Source organism: Anguilla anguilla, chromosome 3, assembly GCF_013347855.1.
Source record: "Anguilla anguilla isolate fAngAng1 chromosome 3, fAngAng1.pri, whole genome shotgun sequence".
In the NCBI taxonomy this organism is placed as follows: domain Eukaryota; kingdom Metazoa; phylum Chordata; class Actinopteri; order Anguilliformes; family Anguillidae; genus Anguilla; species Anguilla anguilla.
In genome coordinates this window covers 66,151,708-66,176,942 of record NC_049203.1, presented here as the reverse complement: position 1 = coordinate 66,176,942, position 25,235 = coordinate 66,151,708, and the positions used below count along the sequence as shown (strand labels likewise).

General features: G+C 43.3%; 1 protein-coding gene across 5 annotated transcripts in view; it reads right to left on the bottom strand.

The window, feature by feature from the left end:
• Window positions 1-25,235, bottom strand: part of LOC118222531 (nck-associated protein 5-like) — a 153,458-nt gene that overhangs the window by 60,636 nt on the left and 67,587 nt on the right. For all 5 annotated transcript variants that reach the window (XM_035408186.1, XM_035408187.1, XM_035408184.1 and 2 more), the window contains one exon: window positions 16,636-16,769. In XM_035408186.1, coding sequence (XP_035264077.1) covers window positions 16,636-16,769 — 134 coding nt within the window. The remainder of the gene's footprint in view (window positions 1-16,635; window positions 16,770-25,235) is intronic.

Here is a 25,235-nt window from a genome sequence, read left to right as displayed (position 1 = left end):
GCGTTGTTGGGCTGAATGGCCTGTTCTCGTCATTATGTTATGTGATGTTATGTTATTTCTGGCAGACTGGCAGACAGACTGGCAGCCTTGTCTGTCATATCAGGGTTTTGCCTGCAAATGGCAAAAGTTTCAATTAATTCTCTGCACATTTCTTCTGTGATTTCCGAACTGGAACCTTGCAAATAAGACTGTCACGGACAATTACCTTCCGAATAATCACAATTTGATGGCGCGCTGCTCCTAAATTGTAACAAATTTCTGAAGCTATTTATTATAAGAAATACCAGTTGAGTTATGATGAGGAGTCATTTTAAGTTTTTTTAATGCTTTCCAGTGTTTACTTATAAGGTGAATATTCAATATGTTTCAGAATTAAATCCAAGATTGGAAGAAAAATCTTCCAAACAGTCAGCGCACAGTAATAAGACCAATGAAAAATGTAAACCATTTCAAAGGGTTCAATTCGCACTGCAACTGGTGTAATATATGGTATTTTCCAGGGTATTTCTCTGACCAATCATGATGAATGGTCATTGTAAAAATAGGAAAATACCTTGGCTCTTTTGCTGCTGTTTTTGTTTTTGAAGAAAACAAATCCTCAGGTTTATGAGTTCATGAGAGTAGTTGCCACTGGAGATAATCGAAAACACTGTACAAAAAATAAAACATCAACAAAAAAAACAACATGAATTTAACAAGACCCAAAGCGAATGAATGCCATTAATATTACTATATTCGCCCAGTGACCACAAAAACCACCTTCAAAGGCCATCAGTCAATGTGGATCAAACTTGAAAAGGAATCGAGTTTTTTTTGTTTCACTGACCTGGCTAGATTCCATCGGCTGCCACAGCCTTGCCAAATGCATCATTATTTTCAGCTCAAAAAACAAGTGCCAGACAGCTGCAGGCAAATCCAACAGACGGTCTGCCCTGATCATCCTGACACGTGTAAAACCACTTCGAAAAATGTTAATCTTAATAACACTGACTTTGCAAGGCAAATTAAGCTAAACGTCCTTCTCTAATTAAGATAAACAAGTTTAATGGCCCTTACAAGGCCAAATAATGGAAACGGTTCCACCACAGATGCCCTTCGTGTCAATAACAAAAAAAAGAAAAAAGTCCGTGTTTCATATTTCATGCTACTTGGCTGGTACTGAAACCCAAGCAGAGATGGAAGGAACAGTCTTTCTACAGCAAACACCATGAATTAGAAAATCTGAATTTCAGTCGTGACTGTAAGCTGACAGGAAGGGTAATTAAGTCTCCAGTCTATTTCACGCCCCCCAGGTATGAGTCGCAGACACACGGTCAAACAGGATTCACCTTTCATTTAGAGCAACGCAGTGTGGAGAAAATGAATTCAAATGCCGTTGGCAGTTGGAAGAGGCCATTTTGAGGAGTCATTTGATTACGGGGTGTTAAGGGACGAGGCCGACCCGCGACCCCCGACGAATTCTCCCCTTAATCTGCCTGATAAAGGCCTGGACCAATCACAGCCAACGTTACCGCTCTCAAACGTCAGGCTTTGTGGCGAGACGATTTTCTGCGTCGTGTTATTAAAACCTCCAGTTATATGCGTTCTCTTCCGTGCAGACTGCACGCGACCTGCCTGGGACAACGAAGCATTTCGAATGGGTCGCCATAACGTAATTCTGGGGGGGACTCTGATTCCACCGGGGAGCCGGAGAAACAGTCACCGAGACACAGCTTTTCGGCGCGATGCAGAATTCAAAAGGAAGCCACTCACCCCCAGCGGCCTCGTCGTCCGTTTCTGTCGACGGCGGCGTTCCTCAAAAACGACGTGACGAACACGGCGCGCGTCTCCCTCGATTCGGTTGCTAAGCGCCCGCATTCCGCGCAGCCGCCGCCGCCGCAGCAGCAGCCGCCCCCGCAGAGCGGTAACGCGGGCCTCAACTCCAAACGGGGCCGGTCGGGAACAAAGCGCGCACGAGCGGCGTCGACGTCGACGGACGGCATTGTCTGGTCCCACCGCCGGCGCGGAACAACCGCACGTGTAGGTTCCCGTTCTGTTCGCTCGTTTGAATCTGCGGGGGGTTTGAGTTACGTCAAACGCCCTGTCGCTCCTGACCCCGGGATTCTGGTCTGGCAGAGTAGGCCGTGGATCAAAAAAAGGACCCCCTGGGCGATGCGACCCATGTTAAATCCATCAGACAAGGGGGGGGGTAGGGTCCCACGGTGAGAGGCCAGGACTTTGAATCCGGACGCATTAGGGGGTTTGACCCCCCCTGACCTCGTATGCCGACTTCCTGATGGAATGTGGGCTTGCAGCAGACGTGTGTCTTTTACAGAGCCTGATTAAAAACACTTGGCTGGTTCTGAATTTTCTGTTAAAGTTAAACTCCAGCACAAAATTAGGTTATCTTTCCCCGAAGGCTGCAATAAAATCAGATGTATAAATAAGTTCTTGATGTCGTAATTTTTTTTTTTTATTTCCAAAAAAGTTGAGATCTTTCAACCGGAAAAGATTTCAGATTTTCCGATTAAATTGTTTTTCTAAATGTTGCTGGGGAGCCCCCATTTACTTGTGCAAATGGTGCCAGCCCTACTACACACAGAACTGCCTCCTCAGCTGAGCGGGTGGCATTTTTAACATTCAAGTTCTTTATTTTCCATTTTAATCAACCAAATTGAATCGCTCATGTGGACAGTTTTTTCTAAAGCAGTATAATCGTCCATCCTATTTGCATGCACTGGTAAACAACGTTTATGAGTGAAGATGTACAGCCCGATGTTCTAACATCAGGCTGTAGTTAGCTTCAGAGTTCTACGAATCACAGCAAACGGCGACTCGCATAAACACTGCATTTACAACGGTCTCCTAATCAGGCGCTATAATTCTGATTAAGCAGGCACGTTCCGCGCCGCAGTGAGAATACCTAAATTAATTGTAAACAGCAACACGATCGTTCACCCAGGGCGAATTAATGGGAAGGACGCGTCATTTGCAATCGAGCCGGCTGCACACGGACAAGTCTGTCTAACCGGCACCCATGCAGAAAGGTCATCAGCGAACCGAGCGAAGCAACGATACAGATAACAGACATATGCCTCCGTGAGCGGGACAGCATTAGACTCCGTTACCACGCCGCAGCGGCCTAATTGGGTGCTCATTGTTTACCATCCCCTAATTGAGTCTTCCCTTCCAGCGCAGTTTAGCCGGCACGCCGTGACAGATTGCACTCGTCTGCGAGAAGACCGACACTCCAGATGATTTCGGAAATGAAGACAAATAAAGGACAATCGCGCCTCGTGATGTTTCAGGCCTAAACGGCGAGACGCAGGGCCGCAGCCCAACCGCGAATAAACGCACGAAACGAATTAACACTGATTGAGCGCAGTGCGTATGATGCCATCAATGACGCGAAACAGTATATCCGAGAAGAGGGGGGGGGGGGGGGATCCAGGCGTGCCACTTCCACGGGCCGACGGTAGCGCCGCCCTGCTGGTATTTGTGCGGACAGCAGGCCAGGGAGAATAATTAGCAGACTTGCACACCGATCAGCCACAACATTAAAACCACCTGCCTAATATTGTGTAGGTCCCCCTCGTGCCGCCAAAACAGCTCTGACCCATCAAGAGTTTTTTTTAAATCACGTGGAAATAATTCACCCTCTAACAATATCTTAGCTTTTTATAGCCCTGTAGCAACTAATAATGTAATAAACTACCGATAGTGTAATAACTCCCAATAATGTAATCAATTTCAAATTTGTTATGTAATAAACACTAATAATGTAATAAGTAGTAGTAGTGGTAGTAGTAGTAGTGTACTTTATTGATCCCTGGGGGGAATTTGCACTGTTGCAGCAAAGACAACAAAGTAACACAATCAGATACAAATTTACAGTAAATACAAAATATCAGATACAAATATACAGTAGATACAAATATACACAGAAATCTAAATATACCAGAGGACACCTTCAGAGGTGGAGTCCATGCCTCGACGGGTCAGAGCTGCTTTGGCGGCACGAGGGGGACCTACACAATATTAGGCAGGTGGTTTTTAATGTTGTGGCTGATCGGTGTATCTAATCTCAGTCTGCTAGGCAACCCTAGAGAGAGAGAGCTTGATGAGAGAGCTTAGAACTCTATCATCAAGGCTCACCTCAGCTTACCCCATATTTATGGATCAGTTCAGATAGCATTGCATTTAAAAAAATAAAAATAAAACTGTCAAAACATAGTGAGGCATTCCTGAACTCCGTCATCCTGTCATTCCCACACGTTGACGGATAAATATTATCGCCTTACCGTCATCAGACTCCCAGATGCGTCGCGACAACTCAGCAAATTTAAAGTATCCTTATTCTTATTCTTCCAGAATTCCCCTCCAGTGACTTTAAAGGTGCGCGACAGCCAGTCAGGTAAACCTTTTGCTCTCTCGCTTTTTTTCTCAACATGCACTCCACACCGCTTCCCGGGTTTCCCCGGAGCGGAGATTTTTGGCCGCTCCTCTTTCGTTCGGCTGCACAGAAGCAGTGCTCCGGCCGCAGGAAACCCATCCGATTTTGTTTCAAATGTGCTTTTTCAAAACCTGGCTTTGTGTGAAAGAAAGCTGTGAAACCCTGGGAGGGACTGTCACGCATGTTAGCGCAGAGTAGCATTACACGTTTCCAAGTGGGTGACCACCGGCTTTTCCCGGCCGACCTCTGACCTCTGAATGAGACCCACATGACAGAGGAAACCCTCAGATAAAACAGTGACTGTCCATTCAGGGTAAGACACCCTGTCTCTAATTCTGTAGGAGGGGGGGGGGGGGCAGGTTCCTAGGTTGAGATGTTTCATGTTTTATGTAGACAGTGTTTTTTTGTGTTTGTGTTTTTTGTCTGGTGCTACGGATCAGTCCAATCTGAGGGAGTTGGAGTGGTAAAGCTCACTGCTCTGTACATTCAGTGTGTATAGATGTGTGTTCTCATTCATAACCCTCACAGGTAATGTGCCTTCATTCATAACTTACGCAGGTTATGTTTCCTTATTCATAACCCAGACAGGTTATGTTTTCTTATTCATAACTTACACAGGTTTTGTTTCCTTATTCATAACCCACACAAGTTATTTTTCCTTATTCATAACCCACACAGGTTATGTTTCCTTATTCATAACCCACACAGGTTGTCTACCCATTCATAACCCATACAGGTTACGTTTCCTCATTCATAACCCTCACAGATGCCTAGAGGACATCTGAAACTCAACAGACTGGATCAATACACTGATCCATTCTTTCCACACCAGTCATGCATTCTGTGCACGCGAATGCGCACGCATGTTTGCACATCCCATGCGCGTGCAACGATGTCATTTAATTATTCTCATCAAAGGCCCTGGACAAAGCCAATCTATATGCACCACTCATACGGTCACTGGCTATTCTATACATGTTCCTGCTGCAGGCTACGTGCGCGCGGTGTAGCAAATGCCCTCTGAACAAGCCACGTTAGCGGCGGGGCGTTAGCGGGTGACCTACTTTCATAGAAAGCCATAATCTGACCTCGTTCGCTGATCCCAAAAAGGACTATAACAGTAAGCTTAACAGAGGAAGAGGGGGTCAGTGCATCTGTGCACGTTACCGCTCGGTGGACTCCCGAGTTTTTAATTGCCCCCCCCCCCGCCCCCCCGCACAGTCCCTTAATACCCGGAGATCTGACATGTGTGTGAGAGGCTGTGGTGGGAACGGTCTGCTTTACCTGCCACAGGAATTAGCCTTACCATCCCCGGTAAAAAAGGTAGAAGACTAGCTTCCGCTCTCTCTCATAACGCGACTGTCTTTCCCCCCGTCTGACAGGTCTGCCCATATGCGCCCAACCTACATGTACTTCCAGAAGCAACTAATTTTTTTTTTTCTTCTTTTCCTGGAACTCTGTCTTGCGGGCCTGCTGGCAACCTTCATTAAAAAATGCGCACACACACACACACACACACAACTCCGGAATCCAATCCACCCTCTGGAGAAAATTCTCCAAATGTTCTGTCATGGGGGGGGGGGGGGGGGGGGGGGGGCTACAGCTGAGCTAACAAACACCGGCGAACCCTGGAGCAGACAAACCTTCCGACGGCAGGTTTATATGTGGCTTTATAAAAGAGCGGAACTGCAGGAAGAAAAGCTGTCATCCTATTACCTCACACCTATTTTTAGTGTGTTTACTTAGCCAAGCGCCTACGGGCTGGTCAAATGACACGTACCGTAAATATCCTTCAGCACATTTAACTGCATATTCAGCTCAGATTCAAATTCAGATAAAAATGAATTTAGAAAAGAAAAAAAAACGACTACTTCTACTTACAGAACAAAAAACTACTATCTACTGTCTACTATCACAGAAACCGTAACGCTGCGTTCAAATCGAGAAAAACAAGTTTCTCAGATTTTCAAAAAGTAAACGGGTAGTGCGCTTATGCTGACGGACAGAGCGGGGAAAAAAGAGCCTTAGTCAGCTGACCTACATGAATGAATGCAGCTCATAGAGACTACCTGCTGTCCGTTTCACTGATCGCCACGACAGCAAGGCGGCTTCAAAAAGGGGGCTCCAAATGAGTCCCAGCTCCCGACAATAAGACACCAGATGTGGCGGTGCGGCGTCGGCGTCGGCGGCGGTTGGCTGCGTTGGCTCGCCTCGCCTCGCACCCGCTAAATTACCTCCGCAGCTGCCTCCCCGGGACGCCGCTCTCCGCTCTCTCTCCCCTAATTAAACCGTTACCGACGTCGGGAAACAGAGGGCGTTTGATCAGAGGCGGGACGCTGATCTTTAAACAGAGCCAAAATCGCAGGGCGCGTTTCCAGACCATCAGCGCCGGTTCGGCGCCACGGTTCGCGGGACACGCGCAAAGCAATGAGCGGAACACGCTTCTTCTCGTGCACGGGCACTGCGGCGTATTCAGTATCGACAGATCCCCTCGTAAATTCCAAATGCTCAAAAAGCCTTAAAGTTGTATCTCGGACGTTTATGTGAGAGCAGTAGAAAAGTCTGAAATTCACAGAGTGCAAAGAAAAGCAAATAAATAAATAAATAAACAAATAAATAAATAAAACCTAGACTTTCTTACTTACACTAGTTAGAACTTCCATTGTGCTGGTAATGGAAACCTAATTGCCATCATCATTGTAATCAGTATCATCACCATCCATCATTGTCATTCATGCAATCATAAGTTTCCCCGCAGCCTTCACCGCAATTTCCCCCAAATTACACCACGAACGCAATTCGCACATTCGCACGTTGCATTTCAATGCGAGGTAATATATTCTGCAGCAAGCTGGACAGGCAAACAGAAAACAACACGCGTCCTTCTTCAGATCATCCACCTTTAAAGTGGTTACTGTGAAAATGGGTGCATTTTAGACCAGTGGGTTGAAATAACGAGTTTAGAGTACACAGTGGGGTGGGGATGAAAGGAGGCAGGCTGGGGGAGGTGGGGGGGGGGGGAGTGGCCGGGGGATACAAGTGGGGGTGGGAGGTGTACCTGTGCACTGCTTCTTTCATCTTCAGCCCATTATAGAAGCCTCCAAACGAGACCCTCTGGCAGCTCCTGTGCCCCGTTGACTCCCGGGACATCCTGTTTGACGTTTAGGCCCCAGGTCTAGTCTAGCCTCACTACCTGGAGCTCGAGGGTAGCCGCATACGACCTCTCCATCGCTCCTGAGGAACTCTGCCGCCCTACTGCCACTCCGACCAGCCACCTGGCTGACAACACCACCCCACCCTTCCTCCTCCTCCTCCTCCTCCTCCTCCTCCACTTCCTCCTCCACAAAAATGACTGAATTCCAGGTAGGAGCTGTAAAGACGAAAGGCTCCTCTTCCCGTCTCAGACACACACTCTTCCTCGCCGAGTGCCGCGCGCGGTTCGAGGAAGACCCCGCCCCGCGGTGTGTGTGTGCGCGCGTACACAAGGTTGGGATCCCTCTGCCGCGGCGTTCCCGTCAACATCCGGATTTTCCGCTCAGATTGACCTACTTCCCAGGGCAGAGAGAGAGACGGGCTAATCCTGGAGTTTAGAGGCTGGCGCGGCACAGTTCCAAGGGCTTCCCTGAGCCGAAACAAGGTCATGTGACGCTCGGGGGGGGGGCCCTCCTCGGCTGTGCAGAGTTGGGGGGGGGGGGGGGGGGGGGCAGGGACCAAGGGGGGCGATTACATGCACCCTAAAAGCATATGGAATCTGGGACTGTTTAAGCACACATCTAGGAGAACAGAACAGAGAATGTTCTTGTTGCGGTTGAAAATCCACTTGAAAAAGCTCAGCTTGCCATACTAACACTAGTGCTTTTACTGATCGGTTATCAGTCTGTCCAATCAATACAGCTAGTCAAACAGTTGACTATGTGCAGAAATTAAAAGTTAAAAACACACTGAAGCACTAGACAGTTAGTTACTTGTTTAATAATTCTGTGTAATAACTGAGCAATCCTATAATAGCTTTATTAAAGCTGAATATGTAATTGGCTTTCTGAGCATGAATCCAGTCAATCAGATGTATTTGTGTGCGAGTTCTTTCATGGCCGAAGGTGGTTTATGTTGATGAGCTAAATTAAAATTTTTCTCCCATAATTTAAAATGTTATTGCAGAGGCATCTCTGTGGGGCTAGAGCTTCCTCGCATGCCGAGTCATTTACTTCATTTCTTTCCACAGACACAGCATGGACCTCTCACTCAATATCAGAGTCAGGAAAAAAGTACAGATTCCCCCCCCCCCCCCCGCGCCGCACCCCTTCAGGCTGAGCAAGCTTGCTTACCCAATTAGTTCCAGCACACATCTGAAATAATCTTTCGAATGATACATTCGAAAAGATCCACGAGAGCGCTCCCCGGGACTCCTGGCCGGGAGAGCGTGCTAATCATTCACGTCGCAGGACGACTGAAATTGATGAGCGAGTGCATCGAAGTTCCACGCCGGGGGGGACTAAGGGGGAATCCGACAGGTGGGTGAGAGAGAGAGAGAGAGAGAGAGAGAGAGAGAGAGAGGTTGCGTTTAGCGGGGCGACGGACCAACGGGCCGCAGCGTCGTCGGCACGGCGACGAGGTTTCCCAGCAGCCCGTGAGCTCCTAATCAAAGTGACCGCGTGGAAACTTCCATCTGCTCCCGCCACGGCCCGGCACAGACTGCTAACACCCCCCCCCCCCCCCCCTTGTGTTAAGTACGTTAATCCACCGACAGGGCAGATGTGCTAAAAAAAAATTTTAAAAATCTTTTTTTTTTTTTTTTAAACGTACTGTACGCTGGCCAGGAAGGCCAAAGGAAACAAATGGGGGGAATGGGAGAGTCCATGGTGGAATGGAATTAACATTATGATTGTGAGAGTGAATGGCACAAACAGATTTACCAAAGCAGAGCAGGTTATGTTTTTTTTAAAACCGTAATTTATCCTTCATACTGTAATTTATCGTTTCCTTTTTTCATTTTTTTTTATTGGGGGGGGGGGGGGGGGGTAGGGGGACGTTGCCATATCATTTTCAAGAGCTGGGCAGTTGCATGACAACTAAAATCAGAAGGCTTAAATTAACTGATTTTAATTATTGTTAATGTGCTGTCACTCTCGATTTTCTCCCTGCCATGACAGATTTGGTGTTCTTTGTCTGAACGCTGACAGAAACAACACTGTTTATCTCATGCTTCACTGGTGTTTTCTCACACTGATACTCCGACAGAAAGCATCGCGTGAAATTTTCTTTCTGAGTGCTTTGTTAAATACACAAGTTAATTATCACATCATTACAAACCTTAATTTGTAAGTCGCAATTATTATATCCCTTCGGCAAACGACAAGTGTTAAAACTAATAAATGAACTTGTTTCAAAGCACAATTCTTTTATGAGAAAAATAATGAGAAACTCTCATTCATATGTATATATAGACAGTTATATGAAACTTCATTTTGGATAGATCTTTGAGTTACAACAAGGCAGGCAGCCACCCAGCTCAATAATATACATAATTATCACAGTAACTTCTACTTTCATGGGCCAAGAGCAATGGCATATGCAGTGTGTGTGTGTGTGTGTCTCTTCATATTGCCTTGTTCTGTGCTGACAGGAACAGAATGTTCAAGTTCAATGATTTCTGTACCGAACAGTGGGAACTGGAACAGAGTCTGCCTGCCTGTAGAAATTCTCTCTGAAAATGTGTAAATGAAATATATCTGTGTTGTCTTCTATAGGTGCCAACATCTGACAAATCTATTAGTGAGCCACCATGCACAACCACCTTCATCTACCACACCTCAGCGAGCTCTCCGGTTAACATGAAGTCATGTGACAAAACTTAATGCGACAGAGAAACCAAACATGGGAAATTCACAGCGATTCAAAGACTGGCCCAGAGTACCGATTGAGACCACCTAGTGACAGAATTTTTTGCGGATTGAAGCATCTATCAGGAGAGCTCCCGCACCACGGGCCCTAATCACACGTAAGCGTCACTTCCCCCACAGCGACTGTCCCCGGGACTAGGGTTGTTTGGTGATGAAGGATACCGGCCACTAGGAGATTGGCGCTTATCCGCGGATAACAGTACCGCGTCCGCGCCATTAGCGCGCGACCGGGCACCGTTAAAAGTGTCACGGGCTACTGAAGCAACAGATTGCGCCGACACTCAGGAGACGCGCTGCAACAGGGCAGCGGGGTTAGATCAGGGAGCCGACGGGCTGAACAGAATCAGACGTATTTCTCAAGTCACGGCCATGAAATATAAATGAGCCTCTTGTACACCGAATAAGCGCCGGGTGTCGTTGAATGTCATTTTCGACCTACTTCACTGGCATTCCTTACTGCATTATGCATCGCCGCTTTGACTTGCATAATTGCGTTATTTAATTATTTGGCGGATACCTTCGTCTAGGATTGCTTTCACCGCTCGCATCGTGTTTATTTTATTTTCTTCTTAACATGGAGTCTGTTTATTCAGCTGGATATTCAATGAAACAAGGCTGAATACCTTGCCGCTGAAGAGCACAATAACAGCATTGGCAGCGCAATGTCAATCTTCAGCCTGTTTAATAGCACTTATGAAGAGTATGTTTTCAGCATAATTCATAGAAAACCCTACCTCTAGTCTATTAAATGGAGGGCTGGAAGCAAAACACTGATGGATGCGGGCCTTTGTTATGTAAGTAAATACGACAAACACTTTGAGTAGTCGTGCTGCATTTTAGTATGTTTCTGTGAGATTCAGAACAAAACATGCAACATCAATAGCGCAATGCTAAAATACATTAAAATCTCTAGTTACACGTTTTTTTTCTCTCTCTCTCGTGGTTTTATCAGATAATTTCCATCTAACATTAGAATCCCCAAGTGAAGAGAGACACAATATTACGTACGCTGTACATACAATAATAACGATAGATTTTTAAAACACAAAACACTTTCATTCATTTATCTCTCGGTCTCTATTTCCTTTCAGTAGCTTTCATCTGCCTTATTGATATTTTATACAAGCAGATGAAAGGAAGGACGACTAATTTTCGTTTCATTAAAAGCTCGCACCAGATGCAGGCTTCAGACAAGCAGTTTGATTTCTCTGTGAGGTCCGTAATTAGGCTGCAGTGGCAGGTGTTACAAAAAACGAAATGCTCTTACTCCGATGATAACGAATGGCATTTGTGTTTAATTTTTATCCGAGAGAAGACATATGGCCTTCTCTCATTAATGCAACCTGTGCTCGCTTTTAATGGACGTCTTATTATGGTTTAAAATGTTACCTCGTGTACTTCAGTGTCCTCCATGTACTCCCCCATCAGTATGCAATATTATTTTTTAAATGTGAAATGAAAAGTGGAATTAAATGACAGCCTTAGTTTGAGTGTAGCTCATCAAAATTCACTTTCCTGAATAAAATAAATGACAACAACACTACCAGAAACAAAGAATGCAAAATCAGTGGTCCTGGGCAAAAAAAAAAAAAGAATAAAAACTGTCAGAACAGACATCTTATTAATGAGGGCACTGTCAGAAAGGGCATCTCACAATTAAAGTGGCATCTCACAATTGGCTGCTCCAACCCTGGACACTCCTGGATGGATGGATGGATGGATGGATGGATGGATGGATGGATGGATGGATGGATGGATGGATGGATGGATGGATGGATGGATGGATGGATGGATGGATGGATGGATGGATGGATGGATGGATGGATGGATGGATGGATGGATGGATGGATGGATGGATGGATGGATGGATGGATGGATGGATGGATGGATGGAATGTATTATGGTGTCATGCATCTAGTGGTTCCCAGCCCATACGAGCTTATAAAACATATAAAAAATAAACATTGTGATTAGCAATGTGACAGGCCCACATCACATGCTGTACAAATGCAATGTGTGTTTGAAAGAGACAGCTCAATAAGCCATCTACAGTGCAGTACATCTGCCTTATCATCCTCACTCCCAACAAAAACGTCCTCTAGTTAAGAATTCATCCTGGACAAAGACTTCCATCAAACAGCTCCCATTCTCTAAAGGCTTATAAAGAGGCAGAGCCTCCAGGCAGATGCCCAGATTGGACAGCTTCTCCTTTGGCTTCACTCTGATTGGTTGTCTTTTTGGTTTCCTTCCTATGGAAGCCTCAGCAGATGTTCTTGTTTTGATGTTCTGTTGCTTTCATCTCATTTTACCTAATCCTTGTTTTTAGAAATTTTCTTTGGTGTATCTGCATATCTGCAACAGCACAGTTTATCCATCAAAAAAAAAGAAAATAAATTATCTACTAATTTCCTGGTCTGCCTGCTGTTGTTGCTCATGTCTCTCATGCATAGTCAAACCCAGGGTTTGAATTATGGGGGGGGGGGGGGGGGGGGGGGGGCAGGGGGGCTAAGCCCCCAGAAAAGACCTGAGGCCCACAGTCTGTGATCTCACAGACCCCCCAAAAGCCACGAAGAGTGTAATTCGAACCCTGCTCTGACCACATATGGTGATCCGTGACAAGAGCATAAATAATAAAAACATCACCTTTTTCCGACTGAAATGCGAATGACTGAGGGAGTCATTCGTTTTGATAGATATGCACACAGGTATACAGCACAGCTCAAACTAATACAGCTGATCAATGCTTGAATACAATTCTCTGAAGTATCGGTAAAAAGTACCACGCTGCACGGCACGTCGCCTGATGGATCTTGATCCGAAAGACGTTCACGAAACGAAAGCCGCCCTCATCACAGCCGCGGATCGTAATTCCGTGACTCCGCGCACGCGACTCGGGAGTCGCCCGCGACGCCACCTTTTTAATTTCGAGCGGCGCGATCGGCTCAATCCTAAATTGGCCTACTTAATGTCACGCCTCGCTGAGTGCTAGGGGGCTGAGTTTGAACCCCCCCCATCCCGCTCCACCCCCTACCCTACCCCCTCCCCCCCCCACCCCCAGAGTCAGAATCATTTCCGGTAGTCAAAAAGCTGACAAGGCCATTATGCGAGAACCGTGTATTCCTGCCGCATACAAAATACACGCGAGCTATAGACTCGGTGGCCACTTTAGTAGGTGCACCCGCTCGTTAATGCTAACAGCCTGCTCCTCCAGACAGCGAACCATGTGACCGCAACTCAGAAGATACATAAACACGCACGCGCAGTGGGGTCCTGAAGCACACCACCCAGAAGGGTGACCATTCAAGGCAGACTTCACAGTGAAGGACACCATCCCTTCATGCTGTACTTTGAAGTGACTGTACAAAAGAAATGCACTGCAGTAAAGCTGTTCCTAACATTACTGCAATTCAGCAGATGCTCTTATCCAGAAGCGACTCACAAAACTTGGTAACACTTCGCAATGTGGTCACATGAATTGGCATTACCAATGTAGTTGTTAACTACTAATTACTGAAAAGTTAATCTGTACAGCTTTGTTAATGTATTTGTACATCATTAATTCAGGTTAACAACTACATTAGTCAATGCCAATTCACGTGACCTTATTAATTTGTTACCAAAAACTTTTTTCCCCACAGTATCCATTTGGACAGCAGGACACACTGAAGCAATACAGGCTAGTACCCTCCTTAAGGGTACAACAGCAGTGTCCTACCTGAGAATCTGGCAACCTTTGAGTCACAATCCCAGTTCCTCATCCATTATTCTACTCTGCCTATTCATTACAAATATGTAGGCTACTGCTCAGCATGTTCTGCCAACAGCAGACGCAGATTAATTACAGTTTAGCAGTTTAAAATAAACAAGATTATTTAGAGGTTCAAAAAAATCATAATAATTCAAAGGGGGAAAAATAAGAAAAAAAAAAGGATGAACAGTCATTTAGAACTTGTCAAAATAAAGTTAAACGGGTCTCTTCTCTCTCATGGAGCAGTATTTTTTGGCAGCGTCTGTCGAGTAGCAGGGCAGGAATCTGACGTGTCACCAGACGGCTGCAGACCTGATTCAAAGGGCAGCTCACTGCCGCCGTTCCTTTGAATAAATTATTTGAATTCCTTCGGTAAATACGCGGCGGTACAAAATGAATAATATGTCAGCCGTAAGTCACCCGAAATAAAGACGCACGCGAAGCAAATAAATAACGCGATATTACACAGGCACAGCCAACGGCCGCTCGCATCGCGAGGCACTAATTCATCCTCACATAAGCAACTGTGAAAAGTAATGCAATATGAAAACTCCAGATATTATTATGAGTCATCATTTCTCCAAGGGCTCAAAAGCCCCCCAGGCACAGCGTAATCCCCGGAATCAATTTTAATTTTCAGAACATAAAGTACCTGAGATATTTCTTGTCACAGAAAACAATACATTTCAGTTGGCCCAGCAAAGCTCGGGCTCAGTTTGGCTTCTCTTTCATTTGTGTTCTGTTGTGTTCAGTTCAGAGTGTGCAGTTTTGCTGTGCATCAAGAGCACCAAAAGGCCTTTGCTGTAACTTCTACATAGTAAAACCAAAATGTATTTTAAAAAATACCCTTTAATAAAAGCACAGAATGTGCACTTTAGCCACAATGTGAATTGCTTTATTATAAATCTAAAATTGTAGAGTACAGAGCCAAATCAAGAAAAAATATATTTATGTATTTATATGACTGAGCAGGCATCCCAAATGATAACAGGGACAGTATACCGCACCTGGGCACCATATCTATGGGAGGAGATTCGCTGTCAGTTAAGCATGATGTCAGAACTACAAATTGCAAATAGCACATACATATTAAAAAATGTCAAATGCTTGAAATAGGTCGGCTAAGCCTTCATAATGACTCAAGTGACAAACGGATAAAATTAGTTGTGCCAACACAGAATGAAGTGAGCAGAAGGCCAATTTATTACGTCAGTCAGACACTTGGGATGGACTTGTAAATCAAAGTGCCAATGTCCGTACGTTACTTCCAGAAGAAAGCGTAATCGAACAGGACTTCGCATCTAAATCACACCAGCAGACGGCAGCCCTTCGCAGGTAACCATGGTTTTATGTAAAATATGAGTTTATAGTGCAACTCGCAAAACACATTTTTAGTGCTTGCTAAATCAGAATAATTGTTTGTGCGCTTGTATTACACGACGCTGTCATTTTAAATGATTAAGCATTAATTCATTTTGATGTAATTTATTTGCCACCTGTTCTCACTGGATACAATTATGCCATTTTTCCATCAACAGTTCCTTCTCAATAAACGTTCGCAAATCGTCGTCTCATTATTTGAATAATGAATCGGGGCCTCTGCTGATTAAGAAAATTTAAATTCATGCCATTTGCCATCTCTTCCTTAATTACTATCCATTAATGATGTTAATTCATGAGCTGTTGCCTCATAAACATTGTCGCTACCTATGAAGAAACAATAGGTAAACTGGAATGTTGGAGGCACTGCAACTATGCAAACTCAGGACATTAGTGAGTCAGTTCTCAGCAGAAGCTGGCAAACCATACAAACCAGGCACTATTCGCACATAGCTGAACCATGACCTGGTGACCGACAATTGTTTCATTCTGCATGCCGTTCCTGTTTTGTTTAATCGTTTTTTTCCCTGTGACAACATTGTCGCTGTCATGAAAGAAAAGAAAATTTTCCTGTTACTTTTAGATCATTTACCACAGGGCTGCCCAACCCTGTTCCTGGAGATCCATCTTCGTGTAGGGTTTCACTCAAACCCTATCAAAGCAAAACTCATTGAACAGCTAGAGATCTCCCTGAGCTGCGAATTATTATAAGCAGGTATGCATCTCCAGGAAAAGTGTGGGGTAGCCCTGATCTACCATATTTATGGGACATACTGCATTTTTTCTTCACATAAGATCATTTTCACCTTCATTATATTGCTAGCATTGAGCATCCTATCTAGCGTGACTTCCTGTATCTGTCTTTGCTTTGTTGCACCTGGGCTTCTTCCACCAGGGTTAAACGGTAAAAATTCTGCATTGTGTTCCTTTAAGAGTACAACAGCAGTGACCTACCTGGGAATTGAACCTGCAACCTTTGTGTTATAAGCCCAGTTCCCTAACCACTATGCCACACTGCCACCCATGTCCCCTCATCAGTACTGTGAGCTCCAGCACAGCCCAGTGGAAGGCACAGCGGGACACCCTGTGTGTGCGTGAAGGGGAGGACAGTGGGTAGAGGGCATAGGGCACAGAGCAGAAGGCGTAGGGCAGGAGATCACGAGAGCACGACATACCTGGAGAAGTGCTGCTGCAGCGATACCATCTGCACTCGGCCGACCTCCGACCCCTCCGTGACCTCCTGCAGGTGCTTCTCCCTGTCCAGTCTCAGGGCTCTCTCTTCCTCCAGCTTCTGGATCAGCTTCTCCCACTGAGGACAGGAAACGACCCGGTCAGAGGGGGGCTATAACCATAGAGGTTGCATATTTAACTAGACAGGACAACATGCCTTCAAGCTAACTTAAGCTTGTGAGGCCCTGGAGGTATGACTGTACTTGCGCACGTTGAGTGCAAATCATTGGAGCTCCCATGAAAGTGAATGGGGAATATATCAGTCTTTTGAAGGTGAAATAAAACTTCTGTGATGGTATTTTAAAACCAGATTAACCCGATTAACAATTGTAATATAACTTTCATATGAAAAGCAGATTGTTAAAAATATGCAATATTTCATAAAATATGTACATTTAAAATAAAATATGTAAATTTTAAATGTGAATTTTGATTTCAATGGGCACCAAGCTCCTTTGCCCTCGACATGTGCAGAAGAAGCTGTTTCCCGTTACTTCCTAGGCTTCACCGCCTGGCCCCTCCTACCATCTCCAGTTCCTATCTACGCTCTAAAAACCATAACAGCCCCTGGTTATGCTTTACCTTCAGGCCACAAACCAATCGAATTAATATGCAACTGCTGCCATCATTTCACCTTATAAATCCAGGGAATGTGTGACACCTGACTTATTGATGGTTGTCAGGAGTGCCCGTATCGCACAGAATCCGAATCATTACCAGTGATTATGCTCCACAGTTCCTAATTAGACCAGGCCTGGGTGAAATGCATATCTGAAATGCTTATGCTCTTTAACGCAGGGAAAATGTAAAAACACTCCTGAAGATCCTTGACAATTTTCCGAAAAACCTGTTGAGAAAAATTACGACTATCGTCTAAGGTCGTATGAATTCTGCTCTGAATACCGATGAAAATAGATGTTTCTTTAAAATGGATGTTCTGTTAAATTTTCAACGTTCCACAGGATCTAAAGTGGTAAAGTACTTCAAATATTTTGACCTTATTAGGACTTCTGATTAAGGCTATATCTTTTGCAGTAAAAAAAAAAAAAAAAAAACATTGATCAAAGCTTGGTTTATGACAAAGTTCACAAAACACATTTGGAGCACAGTTACAAAGCTCCTCATGTTTCATATCAATCTCACCGTGTCGTAAGCCAATCAACATTTTTTCCCTTTTGCATTGTGAAACTTTTTGGAAAGGTTTTTTTTTTTTTTTCCCCCAGCGCCTTTCTCAGCTAGGAAAAGGTGTATGTAATGATCTGTTTCGTTCTTGTACGGTTAGCAGAATTTTCGGTGGAAAGTGATTTGTTTGCTTTCTTTGTTGCAGAATCAGCCCGTGGTGTCTGAGCAGTTGCTAGATCTGCTGGTATTGCGCCTTTTTTAATGTATAACTCAAGTGAAAGATAAAAGCCCAGGGCTAAAGCTTTAAATCTGAGATTTTAGGGGCTATTGACACGATGGGCTTCCCAGAGGTATGTTTTCAAAAATAATTTTTTTTTTTTTTTTTGTAGAAAACTTTGAGTATGGCCTCCAATTAGATAAACACGCTGAATGATAATTGGTACGGTAAGCTACTCATAATTAATTCGGCGGGTAAGCCTGGACGCCCTCGGAAGATAAAGGCTAGTTGATTCACGTTTTAAGAACACAGCTGCACGTACAGAATGCCGAGTCAGCGCAAAAAAAATACATCCGCTCTGGGGAATGTGTGCTTTCACAAAAGACCCCAGCATGGCTTTGTGCCACACAATCATCTACTGTATCTTCTGATTGTAAAAAAAAAAATTGTCATTTATGAGAGACGGGCTGTTACAGGCATGAGTAAATTAAGCCTCCCGAGTTTTTTTAAAAACACACCCCAGAAGTGACTTAAAAAAAAAAAAAAAGACAAACCAACCAAATTCAATTTAAAACACCATTAGGTGTGACAAAAAGCTTTTGCCTGAGCTTCCTGAAGAAATATTTGTCTATTTTTTCACCCCCCAAAATAGATGGATGGGTCTCTTGATGTAAATCATAAGCCTGTTTATGGGAGATTTTTAATAAGGAGACACAGGCATGGGCATTTCCCCCTCAAAGATTAAATGAGGAAAATGAACTGCGCCGCTTATCAGTAATTACCTGCTTCTAATTGCCACATGAAAAGTGGGGTTCAGAGATCAAAGAATACTTTATTACCGTTTAATTATAAAACAGTTTTTTCCAAAGGCCACGCATATGGTCTGCCCCTTCATTTGATCTACTGCCACATGCATGCCGTGAATAAATTTACCACTGATTACAAGGCCAAGAGTCTATCTCCAGTATAAGGGAGTATAAGGGAACTGCACAGTTCAATAGAACAGAAGAGAACACAACAGAACACAACAGAACAGAATAGAATAGAATAGAATAACTGAAAGAGCTTTGATTGTGGCATCGGCCTCAAAGCTAGAACATACACTGATAACACTAAAAATGCAGAGCACAGTTAATTATACTGATACTACTGATGTTAAAAATAAATAAATAAAAAGAAAAAACTACAAGCCAATGCTTTTGTAAGTCATATTTATGTTGCCAAAAAAAAGAGCGCTTCTGGTTTTAAACGATGGGCATCTTAAAGAAATCCTATGCACATCTTACTGAAAACCCAGAATAAAACAGTGGTGTTTGATGATTTACAGTATACTGCTTTGTATGATATAGACTTTGCTACAACTGTCTGCTAAGAAATAACAATGACAGCAAGCTAGCTAGTAGTAGCAGTAGTAGTAATATTCGTAGTACTAGTAGTAGAAGTAGCAGTAGTAGTAGAAGTAGTAGTAGTAGCAGCAGCAAAAGTAGTAGCAGTACTAAGTAGTAGCAGCAGCAGCAGCAGCAGCAGCATTAGTACTAGAAGCAGCAGCAACAGTAGACGTAGTAGTAGTAGCGGCAGAAGTTGTATAGTAGTATTAGTATTAGCAGTTTTAGTATTAATAGTAGTAGTAATAGTATCACCAGCAGCAGCAGTAATAGCAGCAGCAGCAGTAATAGTATTAGTAGTAGCAGTTTTAGTAATAATAGCAGTAGCAGCAGCAGCAGTAATAGTAGTAGTAGTAGTAGTAGTAGCAGCAGCAGCAGCAACAGCAACAGCAGTTGTAGTAGCAGCATCAGTCGTAATAGTAGTATGAGCAGTAATAGCAGTAGTAACAGTAGTGGTGGTAGTAGTAGTAGTAGTATAAGAGAAACAATGGTTTAATTTGACCACACCCCGGTGATGCTACGGACAAATTTCCACATAAGTGGACAATAAAGTTGAGTCTAATCTAGTCTAATGATACAGACTGAAAGATAATGGCAGAAACAGGGAATGGAAATGATACACCGTGGGTGTAAACACGAGGAAGAGGTTTTTTTTTTTAATCTAACAACGATGCTGTCAGAAACAATCAGCCTATTTGTTCTTCCAAGCACTAATGTGTAAGATTGTCGTCTTTTAATGAGAGGCCGATTATCTGCAATTTTCCTGTCCAACAGTGTGAAAAAGCACCATGTATAAAGAGCTGTCATTTCCTATTTTATATACTTCTGTCACACAGTTATCTCATTCTACTTTTTTTTTTCTCTCACACACAAAAAGCAGGGAATCTTAACTTTTTCGCAGAACATTAAATTGGGTCTAACAGAAGTCTTTGGTCTTATTCTGCCCTCATTTCAGTAGCCATTGATCTTCATTTTTGGGTTTAAAAAAAAAGGTGACGAATCCACTCATTTGGCAGTTTGATTATAGTGAACAAAGGCCACCAGTCTACAGCAGCATGTTGCCAACTACAACGCAAGCTACCACTGTCCACTGCGTCCACACTTTCACTATGGCAAGTATGTGCAGTGGAATACACAGGGACACACAGAGATAACACAGGGATGTGTATAATAAAGGAAAACTCCTCCCCCCCCCCCCCCCCCCCCCCCCCCCCCCCAAATAGATAGGTCTCTTGATGTAAATCATACGCTTGGTTATGGGAGATTTTTAATAAGGAGACACAGGCATGGACACTTCACTGCAGCCACACTTTCACTATGGAAAATGTGCACAGCGGAATACAAAGGCATACACAGAGATAACACAGAGACGTGTGTAATAAAGGAAAAACTTGAATGTAACTGTTGAATTTTTTAATTAAACCCCAAAAACACTCTGTTCTTAACACACTGAATAACAAACTTGAACTTAAGTATTCCTTTTCCCCCCCTCACCCAGTAATTAATTTCAGTGACCAAATCTAAGACTTTATAAAAAATAAAACATTTGAACGGCCCCAGCGAAATCCATGCAAAAGGGATTGAAAGCGCATTGTTTTTGGATAAGCGCTCAGCCACAGCAGGGCGGACTCCAGGAGAGGTAAGCTAATGAATCTACATTTCATGAGCTATCTTCGCTGCAGTTTCACGGGCTCAAAGCAGGCCTGGACGGCTGACACTGATGGATCGGGGGTGCCAAGAGAAGGAGGATATGAAGGTTGGGAATGAAATATCTGCTCACTGGAAAATGAGTGGATGCTAAATCAAGCATTTTACATTAATGCCCAACCTAGGATCAAACAATGCGTGTCATTGTAAGAAATTATTCATTGTGTTAAGTGATTAATTCTCATAGCGGACACCTTTTTTATCCAGGGTTACTTATATGCCATATATATATATATATATTTTTTTTTATTTAGTTTTAATTCAATCCATACATAAGTTAGACATGTACTGAAGCATTTCTGATTCATTACCATGCTCAAGGGCAATGCCACAGCCAGGATTTGAACTTGCAATCCACCCACAATTGCCGCACTGCTGCCATCTACTGATAAAGAAGGGCCATCGATATGATCCTGGGACAGATACCAGGTTACAATGTTCACCTAAGTAAATAATGAAGACGGAGATCACAGTTTCATATAAATCAGGCATCAACAAATGTGATTCACTGCATTTTGCCTCTGCCTACAACGACTGCATTTGTTAGCCATTACCGCTACATAACAGGCACTGCATAATCACTATATGTGAGCATCACGGTTATTTGAGTAGCAAGGGTTTAGGATTGCGGTTCAGATGAAGTGTGAGGTTAGGACCAAGGCAAGGGGGAACCATCAACATGTTTATGAAAATTAATGCTCCCACATTATAAGCTACACAGTAGGTGCAATGAAATTATATAACAGTTTGATTGTGCTATTTGCCTGCACGTCAGGAGGTACTGATCAAATCATCGGTGAACTCAGCGAACCCGCGTTTACCTCCAGTTTCTGTTGTGCTGCTTGTTTTGTTTTACACTCGCTCAACTGCCTTTTGTCTGGGATTGGGAAATATTTTTCCAGCTTTAGCCATAATGTTTCTGATCATTTCGTTTCTTCAAATGCCTCAGGAAAGCATACTCTTTCCAGTGCTTTTTGATGGTGTCATAGTAAAGAATAAAAGTTTCATTGAATGCGTGCATTAATGGATTGATTGACGTCTTTTTTTTTTTTTGGTAATTCAATTTTTATTTTATTTTTATTATTAAGCAGGGTTCCAAATTTTATACAGGTGGTCATGTAAACAACATCCCCCCCCTCTTTCTTCCCTTCCCCCACCTGTACATGGGGCTTAGGCTGAATCATGTGGTTGCGGCCTTATTGAACTGCCATACCATACGATAAAGAATAACCAAGTTTACCATACTGCGTTTAGCTTGATTGATTGACTGATAGATTGATTTATTGATTGAATGAGCGATTAATTAATTCATACACTCACTCATTCATTGATGAGGTATAAACAGCACAGAGCACAGTGTCGCAGGAGAGCTCTCTGTGAATTTGCTGCAATCAAAATTTTTCATGCATATTCAGTAAAAAAAAAGAAATGGGCCTGCGTTTGCTGATTAGTGGGCGGGTCAACGTGCACACTTGACACGGGCCCGAGAACCTGAAGTGTTGCCAGCGGTAACGCGGAGCCGCTGGTCTCCTGGAATCAGCCTGTCTCTCATTACCGGTAGCGCGCACACTCTCCTGCTCGCGGAGAGGCCACAGTCCTCAGACTGGCAGCTCTCTCCCTCTCTCTCTCCCTCTCTCTCTCCACACAGTCAACGTCTACGTGGGCTGCGCGGTGCTGGTGCTCTGGGAGAGAGAGAGAGAGAGAAGCCCGGAAGCTTGCGCGCGCCGCAGCCACGTTCGAATGCTAATTAGAAAGAGGAGTTTGTTCTCTGATGATAAATGGTGTTCTTGGGCACGACAATCATATTCAGCTAAGCTTAAAATTGATGCAAATTTGTCCTTGCTGTTCTATTTCTCTTTGAATAGCCGTTACTCCACTTTGTTTTCACAAAATAAGTTTTGAAATAACCGTTCACTGCTGTTTTAGCCTGCTAGAGAGTGAATCGGAATTTTGATCACGATCACGGTATGTACTTTTTTTACACAGAAAATAACATGCACATACGTGTAATGTGTCAAGCATATTTTATTTGTTGTGCTGTATTCTCCATATAGTTAGCATTGGTTTGTAAATTCTATGACATGTGAAGACAGACAGCAGCCTGGCTTTGAGGAGGCAGACTTTTATAACCTGGCTTAACAACTCTGTCAAATTCTTTGAATAGGAGATACTTTTCACACAAGTACCAGTGTTTTATATGCACTGAAAAACATCACTTGAGCTGAGCTGAATAGCCACCGGTGCTCTGTGTGGAATACGTTTCACTGCCTTGCCCAAGTAAGTCCTACAAAACATCAAGGCCTGTGCCATTCACTCTTCCCGTGAATAGATACTGAAACACTACCATTGCAGAGCAGCCTTGGCATTACTGCTTTACTTGCTTTACTTTACTATTCAGTTTAGCTTGTCAGGGAAAGTGCACATTGATTAACATTTCATCAAACGTGCTAGTTTAGCCAACGTGGCTAATTGTGTAGCCCCGGCCTAGACGGATACATTAAGAACAGCAAATACAAAAAATAGACACATACTACGCAAATACATGAAAAAAATGCAGCAGTGCATAAAACAGAGAGCACGTATCAGGCTTTTAGGATGTTCACTGAGTACGGACACACGTTTAGTTGTCTATTTACCACAATTTCAGGTAAGTTTTTTTTTTGCAGTTTGCCGTTTTTTTTACATGTATAGGAAGTGTATGTGTGAGCTGCCCTCACTGAAAAGCATGACTGTACAAAAGCAGTTCTCATGGGAATTACACAATCCCCCTGACAACAGTAGATCTGCTGTCAGCTTAGATGCTGTAAATCCACTTTTTTCATGGCACATTAAAAGCCATCTTTCTGGACTTAGTTGCAGAGCACTGTGAATTCCTTGTTACTGTACCACTGTAAATTAAGCAATGTGTGAACAGTAAAATGGCAAATGGGATTCTTTCATATTGATAAAAATTTGAAAGGAAAATTCATTCTCAGTATGGATTCCAAAAGAATCAATATACTGGCTTCATAAAAGTATCAACATCAATATTACAATTTATGTATGCTCACTAGTTACACTGTAACCGTTTATTTGAAAACATATAAAATATTTCCCCAATTAAGGTGTCTTATGTCTGGTGGGTTATCCTGACCTTAGAATAGCACACAAATATGTACACCTTGAGAAAGACTGCCCCCTAGTGGATACGTTTGTATCAGGGGAACTTGAATCGCAAATTAAGTATTAACAACCACTGAAAACCTCTGATATGCTCTGCATATAACTACATCCCATATGAATATTACTTGACAAAATAGATATTTACTGATTTATTAACCTGATGCCTGTATTAATGAAGAGCTCATTTCCCAATTCACAGACTCAAAGCACTGTTCTGTATTATCAGCAAGTATACAGTCCTAAAGTGGATACCAAAGTCAAGCATTGGTCCACGCAGTGTGACTCTTACACAAGGGATCCAGGAGTGCTTGAGAGTTTTCAGGGAAAAATCTATCACAGTACTGCAGATAAAATATAATGGAAACTTGCAATAAAAACTGGTAAAAACACTATAAATGTACGCTTTGAATTCACGACAGCACCTTTTTGGCAATGAATAACATCTGCCACACCTTACGCCACATACGTGACAAAGACATATAGCTTAAAAAGCACGTTTCTCTACAATTCTGCACTCTGTGACTAGTGTGATCCAAGCTTACATGAAAGCCGAAGACCTTAAATTCTCACATTATGTTTGCCGTCTCTTCTACGTAACAACACTGATTATCTTAACATGTGCACCAATATTACAATGTTAAACTAAAATGTAAGGTAATCATGTATATATATATACCTTATTCTGACAACCATAACACAAACAAGCCATTATCTTTAATATTAATTATACAAATAACCAGTCTAAGACGTGTGAGATATTCCCCTATTGAACAGAATATTACGTCGCATAAATACCGTATTTGGAATATACCTCCTACCCGGAAATAACCATGCATCTGTATGTTCTCTTTTTCATGGAATCTTTGGTGATAACTCGTCCCATTTCACTGTTTATTGTACATTTCACTACATTCATAATCCAGTGTTCTAGAACTCCGTTGCCTCCGATTAA